The 13072-nt window shown below is 50.2% G+C and overlaps 1 protein-coding gene across 1 annotated transcript in view; it reads right to left on the bottom strand.

Moving 5' to 3' along the window:
• Nucleotides 1-12679, bottom strand: part of NADSYN1 (NAD synthetase 1) — a 42674-nt gene extending 29995 nt beyond the window's left edge. The window contains exons 1-5 of the mRNA XM_065881715.1: nt 12502-12679; nt 11350-11410; nt 9264-9380; nt 4316-4369; nt 3772-3861 (exon numbers count right to left, since the gene is read on the bottom strand). Coding sequence (XP_065737787.1) covers nt 3772-3861; nt 4316-4369; nt 9264-9380; nt 11350-11410; nt 12502-12586 — 407 coding nt within the window. The 5' untranslated portion in view covers nt 12587-12679. The remainder of the gene's footprint in view (nt 1-3771; nt 3862-4315; nt 4370-9263; nt 9381-11349; nt 11411-12501) is intronic.
• Nucleotides 12680-13072: the final 393 nt, after the last annotated feature.

The following is a 13072-nucleotide window of genomic DNA, read 5'->3' as shown; positions in this document are numbered from 1 at the left end:
TCCACAGTAACAGACTTGTGATTGGCATCTGAAGTAGGGTGGGGGGCAGTTCAGTGGGGCTGAGCCCTGAATGAGTGACTGACAGGGGAAGACAGTCATCTAGGAGGCTGAGCAAACCCAGGAGGGAAGAGAAGTCCCAGAGAACTGTGACAGGGAGGGGGTGCCGGCTGTGCAGCCAGCCTGGGGGACAATAAACAGACTGGGGCAGGAAGTGCCTGTCTGTCTGTGGGAGGGGTGTTGGGCGGGAACAGAGATTGAAAGCAAAGGAACTTGACTCTGGTCGACTCCAGGCAGGAGAAATGAGCGAAGAAACACGGATTCAGAACACAATCTGCGGCTCAGTTGTGAACGCAGATATCGGCCGATCGTGAAACGCTGAGCTGTGACTGGTTACAGAGAGACAGCAAGCCCCACATGGAGTCATCTGCCCCAAGACAGGAAGCCAAGACTTAACGGCAGTTTCAACCTCTAAGAACAGTCAGTCTGACGTCCTGCTCACACTGGGGAGGCAGGCTTTGCACGACGAAGACCCTCTGGTACTGTCCACAAGAGCCAAGACATGGAAACAACCTAAATGTCCACCGACAGACGAATGGATAGAGAAGACACAAGAGCCAAGACATGGAAACAACCTAAATGTCCGCCGACAGACGAATGGATAGAGAAGACACAAGAGCCAAGACATGGAAACAACCTAAATGTCCGCCGACAGACGAATGGATAGAGAAGACGTGGTATATGTATGCGATGGACTATTACTCAGCCCTAAAAAAGAACGAAATGATGCCGTCGGCAACAAAATGGATGGACCTAGAGATGATCGTACTAAGTGAAGTAAGTCAGACAGAGAGAGACAAATACCATATGATATCACTTATATGTGGAAGCTAAAATACGACACAGATGAACTTACCTATGAAAGAGAAACAGACTCACAGACATACAGAACAGACTTGTGATTGCCAAGGGGGAGGGAAGGACTGGGATTTGGGATTAGCAAATTGGACTGTTACATACAGAATGGATAAACAACAAGGTCCTACCATATAGCACAGGGAACTATATTCAATATCCTGTGATAAACCATAATGGAAAAGAGTATTTAAAAAATGTAGACGTATATATATAACGGAATCACTGTGCTGTACAGCTGATATTAACACAACGTTGTAAATCAACTATACATCAACTAAAAAAAAAAAAGACCCTGCTTGCTGTGCCCTCTGTATCAAAGAGGAGGGCCTGGCCTGAAACATTTCTCTCGCTAATACCTTCTTGTCCTGTCCTTCTTCTGCCTATAAAAACCTTCCATTGTGTACAGCCCCTTCTATTTACTAGTGGGAGGCTGCCCAGTTCCTGAATCATTGAATAAAGCCAATTAGATCATCAAATTCACTCAGATGAATATTTGTTTTTTTAAACAAACTTAACCAGAAAACTGTGAAGTGCCCGTGTTAGGAAGAGGAGGTCAGAGAAACTAACGGTGAGGGCTGAATTGTGGGCCAAATCCTGTCCTTCCAGAGCGGGAGGCCACGAAATGGCAATGTTTGCACGAGTTAGAAATACCAAGGCGGGGGCTTCCCTGGTGGCGCAGTGGTTGAGAGTCTGCCTGCTAATGCAGGGGACACGGGTTCGAGCCCTGGTCTGGGAGGATCCCACATGCCGCAAAGCAACTACGCCCGTGAGCCACAGCTACTGAGCCTGCGCGTCTGCAGCCTGTGCTCCGCCACGAGACAGTCCATGACAGCGAGAGGCCCGCGCACCGCGATGAAGAGCGGCCCCCGCTTGCCACAACTAGAGAAAGCCCTCGCACAGAAACGAAGACCCAACACAGCCAAAAAACTTAATTAATTAATTTTTTAAAAAAAGGAAAAAAAAAGAAATACCAAGGCGGAACCCAGAGGCTGCAGGAGAAAGGAGAAAAACGGAAAATGGAAATGGACAGCTATGGAGAGCAGGGCTCGGAGACGGGGCAGATTGCGGGGGTGGGGGGGCGGGTTGTGTATTTCTTTTTTGTTATCAAGCTTATAGAATTATTTACGAATTACAAAACCATATTATTATATAAAAGAGCAAACTATCTGTACTATGTATAAAGGAACAAACCATTGGACGAATCTCAAAAGCATCAAGTTAAGCTAAAGAAGCCGTTTACAAAGGAACATACACGGTGTGACTCCACTTGTATGAAATGTAAGAGAGGAGAAGACTAACCCTGGGGGCGTCATCTGGAAAGGGGCAGGGGTGCCGTGGACATGGCTCTATCTTCTTTAGGGTGTGGCTGCACGAAGGCACACAACTGTCAAGAAAGAAAGCTCCTAAAACCTGCATATCTTATTGCATGTTATTTATGCCTCACTAAAAAAGGGTAAAAGTAAACACTATTTGATACAACATTCCCAATTGTAAAGAGAAGTTCTGTCATATTATTACCTGATATTACATGATTTTTATATTTAAAGCATTCAGAGCACAGAAAAAAAATTTTTTTAACTAACATAACACTGGCATATAAATTTAGAGAAGAGAGGGGCTTCCCCGGTGGCGCAGTGGTTGAGAGTCCGCCTGCAGATGCAGGGGACGCGGGTTCGTGCCCCTGTCTGGGAAGATCCCACATGCCGCGGAGCGGCTGGGCCCGTGAGCCATGGCCGCTGAGCCTGCGCGTCCGGAGCCTGTGCTCCGCAGCAGGAGAGGCCACAACAGTGAGAGGCCCACGTACCACAAAAAAAAAAAAAAAAAAAATTTTAGGGAAGAGAGGGAAATCCTGAATAGATACTAGCAAATGGAAACAAAGTTTAACATACCACATCCATTTGGAGCTTATAAAGACATGCAAAGACTTACCATGTTCATCTCAACATATGCTAAGAAGAAATTTGATAAATTCAACAATCATTCTCAATTAATGTTAAATCCCCAAAGTAAAAATAACTAAGGATGGATATAAATCTGAAACCAAATCAGAAACAGGAAGAGCTTTCCAAGTCAAGTTGGGAAAAAGACAAAAATGCCTGTTATCAAAGACATTTGTTCTAGAAATGATCTAGAATATTGTTCTAGAAACGCTGGCCAAGAAAAGTAGTTTCGAAAATGAACTGAGGGATGTAAATATTAGAAAGAAGTAAAAGTAGTTTTCTATTACATAATTTCTACTTGAAAAAAAAACAAACTAAGAAAATCAATAGAATAACTACTAGACCCAATAAGAGAATGTAGTAAGGTGGCCAGTTACAAAAGCAACACACGAAATCTCAAGTTTTCCTACATAAAATTCCATTTGTAATAGCAGCAACCATAAATAGACAGGAATAGCTATAAGAAGCATACAGGGCAGGGGTTCTCAAGTGGGGACGATCCTCTCCTCAGGGGACACTTGGCAATGTCTGAAGACATTTTAAATTGTCACAAATGGCCGTGTCTATCAGGTGGAGGCCAGGGATGCTGCTATACGCCTTTCCATGCATAGGACGGACCCCCACGGCAAGAATGATCCAGCCCAAAGCAATGGGGCTGGAGCTGGGAAACCGTGATATACAGGATCAGAGGTATAATGATGGAGGATGGGTGACTGATGATCGAGTTTCATGTGGTCTGTGGTAAGTGGGCTATAAATGAATCGGCAGTGTCAGCGCAGCTATAGCTAAGTGACAGGTGCTGTGGGGCAGGGACTTATCTCCCCCACGACCTGCACAAGCTACACACAGGAAGATGTTTCGCAAGTATTCAAGGAGCAGTCACAAACCCGGCTCCTGGCATCGGGCAGCGACTCACCGACTCCGGGACCACGGGGTAAACCAGCGCAGCTCTCGGTAGTTGCCTTCGTTGGCCAAGGCCATTTTGGGTCTGATGAGGAGGATCTTCCTACAGGCAGGGGGACAAGGCCACTCCTGAGATGAATACAACCCCTGACGAGAAGCAGCTGCCGGTCCGTCCACCCCGACAGTCGACGGGCACAGGGCAGCTAAGACCCGGCCGGGGGGCGCTTGCGGGCAGCTGATGTCCAGGGTCTGCGAGGGGACATGACAAGGCCTCTCTCCCTGGGCTGACCTCCCAGCAATGGGGCCATGTGTCCCCAAACCCCACCCCGTGGCCTCTCTCTTTCTAACACCCGAAGGTGTCAGTGGTGGTGGAGACCAGGAGCAGTGGCACTTGAGTCACCTGCCTGGTACACCAACCCCCACTAAGGTAGTTCCAGAAGAAGCCTCCCTGCACATGGTCCCCAGGGACCGTGCCCCAGGGCACTGGCACGAGTGCCCGCAGGCCCCTAGAGCTCAGGGGAGACAGGCAGGTCACTCTGCTCCCAGCGGTCACCTACCTGTTCAGAAATATCACCCTGCAGTTGTAGCGGACGTTTCGGTGCATGATGGGCCTGCGGAGAGAGGGGACGCACGCACTTGTTGGCAAAGAGCAGAGTTATGTGTCTGCTTCGATATGAAGTTTCTCCGTCCTTTATGAGGATCAGAAGGCCCCCCTGTGGCTTTCTCAAACCAAAGTTAACAACAAACCCAAGTGTTTCTGCCACAGCGTAGGCCCTAAATGGGAGAGAGTCTTCTAAATAGAGCACCAAGTCCCTCCCTGCTCAGGGCTCTTCCTCTCCTCCTGGAAGGTTCTCGGACCTTCCAGTGGCTCCCTCCCACCCCTTCTCACACCCCTGCTGTCACATCCCCTCTTCATCCCCTGCTGGCCTCAGGCACTAGCCCCTGCGCCTCCCCAATTCTTCCTCCCAGCACCTCTCCTGACCCGAACACCCCCCACCCCAGAATGCAGGCTGCAGGGCAGGGGCAACGGGTCTGACGGGCCGGGGCTGGGGTCGGGGGTGGTAGGCCCTGAGCAGATCTGCTCACCTCTCTGTCTGGACCCTTATCAGGATAGACATTGTGTTTTACATCTCCTCCCGGACCACTTGGTGCCTTCCTCCTCTGCAGGGGAGGGGATCAAAGCTCCAGAGGCTGGGGTGCTCTGCCGGCCAGTGGCTGGGGCAGAACTGGGGCACAGCTGGGCCGAGATGGGGCAGAGCTGGGGCAGAGCTAGGTGGAGCTGGGCAGAAATGGGGCAGAGATGGGGCAGAGCTGGGAAGAGATGGGGCAGAGCTGGGGCAGAGCTGGGAAGAGTTGGGCAGAGATGGCAGAGAAGGCAGAGCTGGGCAAAGCCCAGGTGCTGGAGCCGAGCTCAGGGTGACAGCGCAGGCGCTCAGGGCAGAAGGCATCAGGCACCACGAGAGGATGGCCTTAGGGGGTACCTAAGACGATGGATTGTCAGATAAAATTAATAAGGCAAATAAATAGATGCCCTGGGACATGAGTAAACAAAGCAGTGATGGAGGAGGAAATAAAACCAGCCATGAATAGTGTGGCCTATCAACTCAGGTGGCCAGGTTCCAATCCCACTTTGCACTGGCTAAGTCTCGCTACCCTGGGTTCCTCCTCCCAGAGGGACCGAAGGACAGGATGCAGGCGGGGGTGCCCCCAGTTGTGGCCACGACACACGGATGCCACCAGCAAGGACTCCCACTGCTGTGGTTTCTAATCCTCCCCAGGTCAAACCAAAACCTGTCTGTGTTCACATTTATACAAAAATGTGTTCAAGGGCTTCCCTGGTGGTGCAGTGGTTGGGAGTCCGCCTGCCAGTGCAGGGGACGCGGGTTCAGGGCCTGGTCCGGGAGGTTCCCACATGCCGCGGAGCAACTAAGCATGTGCGCCACAACTACTGAGGCTGCGCTCTGGAGCCTGTGAGCCACAACTACTGAAGCCCGCGCACCTGGAGCCCGTGCTCCGCAACGAAGGGTAGCCCCCGCTTGCTGAAACTGGGGAAAGCCCACGCACAGCGACGAAGACCCAGTGCAGCCAAAAATAAATAAATAAGTAAATAAACTAAAAAAAAAAAAAATGTGTTCAAGGCAGGAGGTAAACTTATATTTTAAACAAAACAGAGACCCTCAGTGAATATCCGATTTCCAATTGGAGTAAGCCTCTTGAACAAAAACAAAAACAAAAACAAGCAGAAAATTGAAAGCTCAACACATAAAGTTAAACAGCAAACAACATACAAGTAAAAGTATTTTTATCATATGTGGGGATGGGTTGATATTATTCACATATAAAGAACTCTTAAAATAAATTAGACACTTCAACTGTAGGCTAAAGAGCAAGCGTTGCAAACGGCCAAAAACAAACAAGAGAGTTCACCTTCCTAAGTCATGAAAACAAACAAATAAGATCTTTTTTTAAAAAAAAATTATTGCGCGTTTTAAGATTCTATTTTGTTTTTTAAGTTTTCTTCATTTTGAGCTAGCCCTTTGTGATCCGCGCTAAGGATAACACGCCTTCAGAAACAGGGCAGGAAGGGGGCTCAGCATCTTTTTCCCGGAGGATAATTTGTAAAGACAATTTCAGACGGAGAATACCGATGACATCACGGTATGACGGTTGTTTTCTTCAGCGGTGCTTACAGATCCAGATAAATGCCGGATTTCCGAAGAAAAATATCTTTCAATATGATTGTTAGCGCTTTGAGGACAAAAAGCAGAAAAATTATAATCGGATTATAAGTTCAAGGCCAGCAGAGGAAAGTGGAACAAAGAAAACACACAAAAGACAACAGGAAAAACAAAAGAAGAAAAAACCATGATGACTAGGACATTTAATAAAGTGGCCAGAGGTGGGAATGTGAATTGGTACAGCCACTATGGAGAACAGTACAGAGGTTCCTTAAAAAACTACAAATAGTTAAAAAAAAAAAAAAAAAAACTATAAATAGAACTACCATATGACCCAGCAATCCCACTACTGGGCATATACCCTGAGAAAACCATAATTCAAAGAGAGTCATGTACCACAATGTTCATTGCAGCTCTATTTACAATAGCCAGGACATGGAAGCAACCTAAGTGTCCATCATCAGATGAATGGATAAAGAAGATGTGGCACTTATATACAATGGAATATTACTCAGCCATAAAAAGAAACGAAATTGAGCTATTTGTAATGAGATGGATAGACCTAGAGTCTGTCACACAGAGTGAAGTAAGTCAGAAAGAGAAAGACAAATACCGTATGCTAACACATATATATGGAATTTAAGAAAAGAAAAAAGTCATGAAGAACCTAGGGGTAAGACAGGAATAAAGACACAGACCTACTAGAGAATGGACTTGAGGATATGGGGAGTGGGAAGGGTAAGCTGTGACAAAGCGAGAGAGTGGCATGGACATATATACACTACCAAACGTAAGGTAGATAGCTAGTGGGAAGCAGCCGCAAAGCACAGGGAGATCAGCTCGCCTGGAGGGGTGGGATAGGGAGGGTGGGAGGGAGGGAGACGCAAGAGGAAAGAGATATGGGAACATATGTGTATTTGTAACTGATTCACTTTGTTATAAAGCAGAAACTAACACACCATTGTAAAGCAATTATACTCCAATAAAGATGTAAAAAAAATAAAGTGGCCAGAATCAGTCCATGTGGTGGGCTGCGTAAAGGCCCCCAATGACGTCCCCAACCCGATTCCTAGGACGTGCAAGCATGTCACCTCATGCGGCAAAGGGTACCTCGCCGATATAACAAAGTTACAGACCCTTTGGGAGATTCTCCCGGACTCTCTGGGGCCCTCATCATAACCACAAGGGTCCTTCTGTGAGGGAGGAGGGACAGTCGGAGGGCACGTGGCAGTGCAAGCAGGGGTTGTAGTGATATGATCACTGGCTTTGAAGATGGAGGGAGGGGGAGGGGCCACGAGCCAAGGGATGCGGGCGGGCCTCCCAAGCTGGACTCTTCCAAGGAAACCGATTCTCCCCCAACAGCCTCCAGAAGCCCAGCCCTGCTGACCCGCTTCAGACTTCTGAGCTCCACACCCACAAGACAACAGATTTGTGTGGTTCTGTGTGTCGCATCTGTGGTACTCTGTCACACAGTAGCAAAAGAGGAAACAAACATGGTCCGTGTGTCAAGAATGATAGTAAATGCGAACAAACGGGGTTAAAAATCTCATCTGTTCACTGCTTAAAAGAGACCTACTACACAGATGTCGCAGCAGGTTGAAAAGGCAGTGCAGCCCACGTGCAGGGCCGAGGAAAAGAAAGCAAACTCGGCCACATCCACACCACGTAACACAGAGTGAAGGATGCAAACAGAAACAACATGAAGGCCCACCAGTGGGCTCTGGTTACACAAAGCACATCACAGACACACTCAACAACAGTCCTAGGCCAGAGCCCTACCCACGTGACCTGCACCCGTGGAAACTACACGCTATGGACCTACAGGCAGACCTCGTTTTATTGTGCTTTGCTTTGCAGGTATTGCTTTTTTTTTTTTTTTTTTTTTAAATTGAAGGTCTGTGGCAAGCCTGCATTGAGCAAGTGTATTGGCGCCATTTTTCCAACAGCTTTTCCTCACTTCCAGTCTGTGTCACACTTTGGTAATTCTCGCAATATTTCAAACTCTCCACCAGGAAAAAGATTACAGCTCCCTGAAGGTTCAGATGATGGTTAGCATTTTTTATCAATAAAGTATGTTTTAAGTAACGTAAGTACGTATATTTTTAGACATAATATTGCACACTTAACAGACTACAGTATAATGTAAATGTAACTTTTATATACACTGGGAAACCAAAAACTTTGTGACTCACTTTATTGCTATATTTGGCTTTACTGCAGTGGTCTGGAACCAAACTTGCAAGGTCTCCAAGGTCTGCCTGTACACCACGTGGGCCTACAGCTATGGAACCTACATCATATACATCTATACTTATGGAACCTGCGTCTATGAACCTGCACGTAGGGAACCTACACCTATGGACCTATATACCACATGGACCTATACCATATGGCGGAAACTACACCTATGGAATCTACAGCTATGAAAGCTACATTTATATACCTACACCCCCTGGAACCATATGGTCAGCATGTCGATGTGGAGTGATGTGGAACCATCCCAAGACTTACCATTAAGTAAAGAAAGAGCTATACATGTGAAAGGGAGACCCTGTGCTCCCAGCTGTGCACAGCGTGTTCCCACATGCATGGTAGCATCTGGAAGAACATACAAAACAAATCTCCCAAGAGTGGCCTCCGCTCGAGGAGTTAGGTACCTCTGCCCGGCTAGAGAGGGAACAAACCCCACTTCTCTACATGAGGCCTTCTGTATCTTTGAAATGTGTAGATTCCATCTCCCTGATGTTACGATGGCTCCAGACAGACGACGCCCTTGAACTTGGCTCTTTCCAAGACAGCCTTTCCCCATGCTCACGCCGGCACTTACATTCCCACATCACAGATGATATCCTGAGTGACTGGAGATTCCAGAAGGGCAGCCAGGACCTGAAGCGAATGCAGGAGGGTGTCCGACTCGTAGTAATGATCCCAACATCCGTAGCCACTGCAGAGGGAGGGAGCAGGACAGTGAGCCCCTGAGACACACCAGGTGGGCCCGGGGGCAGGGGTGGGGCAGGGGCCTAGGAGTCAGAACGTGCAGGGGTGCAACCCAGGCCTTGGTATCTTTTTTTTTTTCTTTTTTTTTTGCGGTACGCGGGCCTCTCACTGCTGTGGCCTCTCCCGTTGTGGAGCACAGGCTCCGGACGCGCAGGCTCAGCGGCCATGGCTCACGGGCACAGCCGCTCCGCGGCATGTGGGATCCTCCCGGACCGGGGCATGAACCCGTGTCCCCTGCATCGGCAGGCGGAGTCCCAACCACTGTGCCACCAGGGAAGCCCCTTAGTATCTTTACAAAGCCTCCCAGGAGATTCTATTGTGCAGCCAGACTTAGAATCACTGCTACAAAAAAACCCCAAAAAACGATGCTCTTAATTGGAAATTCATGGACTGGGCCCCATCCACTTCTCAGAGTTGTCAGTTACAATGAGAAATTCTCTCTCATGTCAAAAAGTGTCTGCTCTTGGATTTTTTTTTTAACCTCCAATGTAGCCCAAATCCCACTAATCTACAAGAAAGGGATGCGAAAGAAACAAAGCTGGACCCAGAGAAAAACATTCCTCAGGCAAAGGGACCATGAATAATCTTTCGAATGCCACTCACACAGCTACTCCTGAGTTTCTTGCTATAGATACGGAAGCTTGTAGGGGGCTGAATGGTGTCACGTGTCCATGCCTTAACCTCCAGAAGCTGTGGATGTGACGTCATTTGGAAAAAGTGTCTTTAGAGATGTAAGTGAAGGATCTGGAGATGAGATGACCCTGGCCCTAAAGCCAGTGAAAAGTGTCCTTATATGAAACAGAAGGAGGAAAAGCCACGGAGAAGAGACGGGGCTGGGGCTGGAGGGATGCCGCCACAAGACAAAGAACTGGGAACCAGAAGCTTGAAGGGGCAGGAAGGACCATCCCCTGGAGCCCTGGAGGAAGCAGGGCCTTGCTGACACCTTGATTTGGTACTTGGGGCCTCCTGAACTGTGAGAGAATAAATTCCTGCCGTTTTAAACCATCCAGTTTGTGAAACTTTGTTACAGCAGCTCCAGAAAAAACTAATACAATGCTCAATGAGGTCCTAACAGGGGAAGTGGGTTGAGAGTAATTTCTCAGTCTGGGAGTCCCAGTAACGAAATGTACAGAATTTGTAAAGTACTATTTTATTTTGTTTTATTTATTTCACTATTTTATTTTATCCTATTTCACTTCATTTTGTCTTATTTCCACACCGCATGGCTTGTGGGATTTTAGGTCCCCAACCAGGGATGGAACCCCGACCCCCGGCAATGACAGCGTGAAGTACTAACCGCTGGACTGCCAGGGAATTCTCTGTAAACCACTTTAAAACTTCACAAGGTCCTTCCCACTACGCATGGCCCGGAAGTGATGCTGCAAACGCCGAGCAAACTTTGCACACGTGAACACAAAGCCCCAAACTGGCCTTTGCCACCCTTAATGCCTTGAAAAGCATTCCTCTCGGCCTCTGGTTCTGATAAGGGGGAGAGCCTGATTCTTAGATGAAAACGGGGTCCAGACCTGGGATGTCCTTTCCTCTCCAAGGACAGACTCCTGACTCAGAGGCTGTCACTTCCGTACCTCCCAGGCCACATGTGATACCAAACACCAATGCAATGCCAGACGTCCAGCCAGCTTTGACATCAGCCCCGGACTGGGAAAAGTCTGCCTCTCTACGAGCTCCTGTGTTACCCGACATAGGAATCTGGGATCACCCAGCCTTGCTGGGCCTGCTCTTGTTCAAGGGTGCCAAGCACACACACTCACGGGCTTCTGATGGTCTCCTAAATGGGCCTGCATGTCCGCAGTTCTCAATGCCCCACACCTCCTTCCTTGCACTTTCGGCTGAGGGGAGCTGATATAGACGCCTCTACCTGCCCACCCTGGGGTGTCTGTGTGTTCTGCTCTCACCATATTTCCAGTTCTGGTCCAAGCCTGTATCTTGCTCCTTTGTGTTTGGCAATTTCAATACCTACATGTACAGAGAGAGAGAAAGAGGGGCAATTTCAGCACCTACAACTGGTCCAAAGGCAGATCCAACCGTCTCGCTGTCTCGCTGCCATAGGTGTCGTAAAAAACAAAAGGGCGTCTCCCAGACCCTGCTGACACCTGCAGGAAATGAGAGACACGGGCAGGGCCTGCAGGGCTGACCCTCAGCACCAAGGAGGAGCAGGGCGGGGTGAAGGGGGAGTCACACACTGGTAGTTTATTAACCAGCAGATGCAGAAGACCCTGTGTAGGGAGAAGGGAGGACCCAAAGGCACCAGCAGCAGGTACCAGCCGCCTCTGGGTTTGAGCAGCAGGCCGGGGAGGAAAGGCTGGCCAAGTGGAGACTCAGCTCTGGCCACCGAGACTGCCTCTCCTCACTCCAACTAGATTTGCTCTGAGCTCTGATGAGATGAAAGCAGGTTGAGATCGACAAAAACAAAAAGGATGAAAGTCCGAGGCACATGGCCGCTAAGATGCCCTCGCCTGAATCATTCTGTTTTTCCCGCGGTTGGCAACTCTGCTGCAGTAACCAGCTGAGGACAGCCAGTCTGAGGTGGCCGAGCCTGCAGGGTCGCCCAGGGCAGCCCCATTTCAGGTGCAGATGTCAACAGTGCAAACTTGCGCTTTCAAAGGTGAGCTGGTGCAGGTGACAACTGTATGAGGACCCCCGTCACACACACACAACGAACACACCTAGTCTCTAAGCTGGGGGGCTCACCCCTATTCCACTTCCCTCTTTGGGTCGGTTTCAGCTCTAGAAATGTCACATGCGACCCCCAAGATATTTGAGGACAGGTTCACCCCAGCCCTCCCATCTCCACCTCCACGGCCAGACTTTTCTTACCACGTGTACATGCCACGTATCCCCGGGCACTGTAACCCACTCCGCACCCCCATTCATGAGGAGGACCCGGGCACTTACGGGCACAGGCGTGGTCATAAGATAGCTTATCTTATCTGTCCCCATGCCAACGGCCGCGAGTTTCTCCAGAGCAAGGCTGCGTGTGCGTCACAGCAAGCCTGGCGGCCAGAATGGACCTTCGCCCCTCTGCCCCACGCCGCCCCTAGACTCACTCTTTAAAATCCTTTGCAAATTGCCCTCGAAGTCCAGGGCCCACTGGTTGAGCGCGCAGGTGGCCACGGTCACCTTCCGGCCCATCCTGGCTGCAGTCGCCTGGGCAAAAGGCCGGCCGGACGGTGGGTCTTTCTGTCCTAGGGAGACAGGCGGCCGCGGCTCGTGTCCTTCCGGGTTGCCCCGTCCCGTCCCGCCAGGCCCTGCAGCGACAGGACAGCAGAGCCTCAGCGTCAGGCCCCGCCGCGATCTCCCCGCCCTCGCCCCGCCCCGCCCGCCCCGCCCCGCCCCGCCCGCCCCGCCCCGCCCCGCCCGCCCAGCCCCGCCCAGCCCGCCCAGCCCCGCCCAGCCCGCCCAGCCCCGCCCAGCCCGCCGAGCTCTCCGCCGCGCCTGCGCAGGAGGGAGGCCCGCGGAGCCGCGAGTGCTCGACAAGGGTGCCAGCGCGCTACCCCCGCCCGCGGCGCCCCGACTCCGACCGGGCAGGTGGGACGGTCGCCAAGTCCTGGAGCGCAGGTGGAGAGGGGCCGGCCCGCCCGCGCGCCCCCATACCTCCCCGCAAACTGCATCTTAATA

This window comes from Phocoena phocoena, chromosome 8, assembly GCF_963924675.1.
Source record: "Phocoena phocoena chromosome 8, mPhoPho1.1, whole genome shotgun sequence".
NCBI classification, from domain to species: Eukaryota; Metazoa; Chordata; class Mammalia; order Artiodactyla; family Phocoenidae; genus Phocoena; species Phocoena phocoena.
This window is presented reverse-complemented; position numbering and strand designations above follow the sequence as displayed.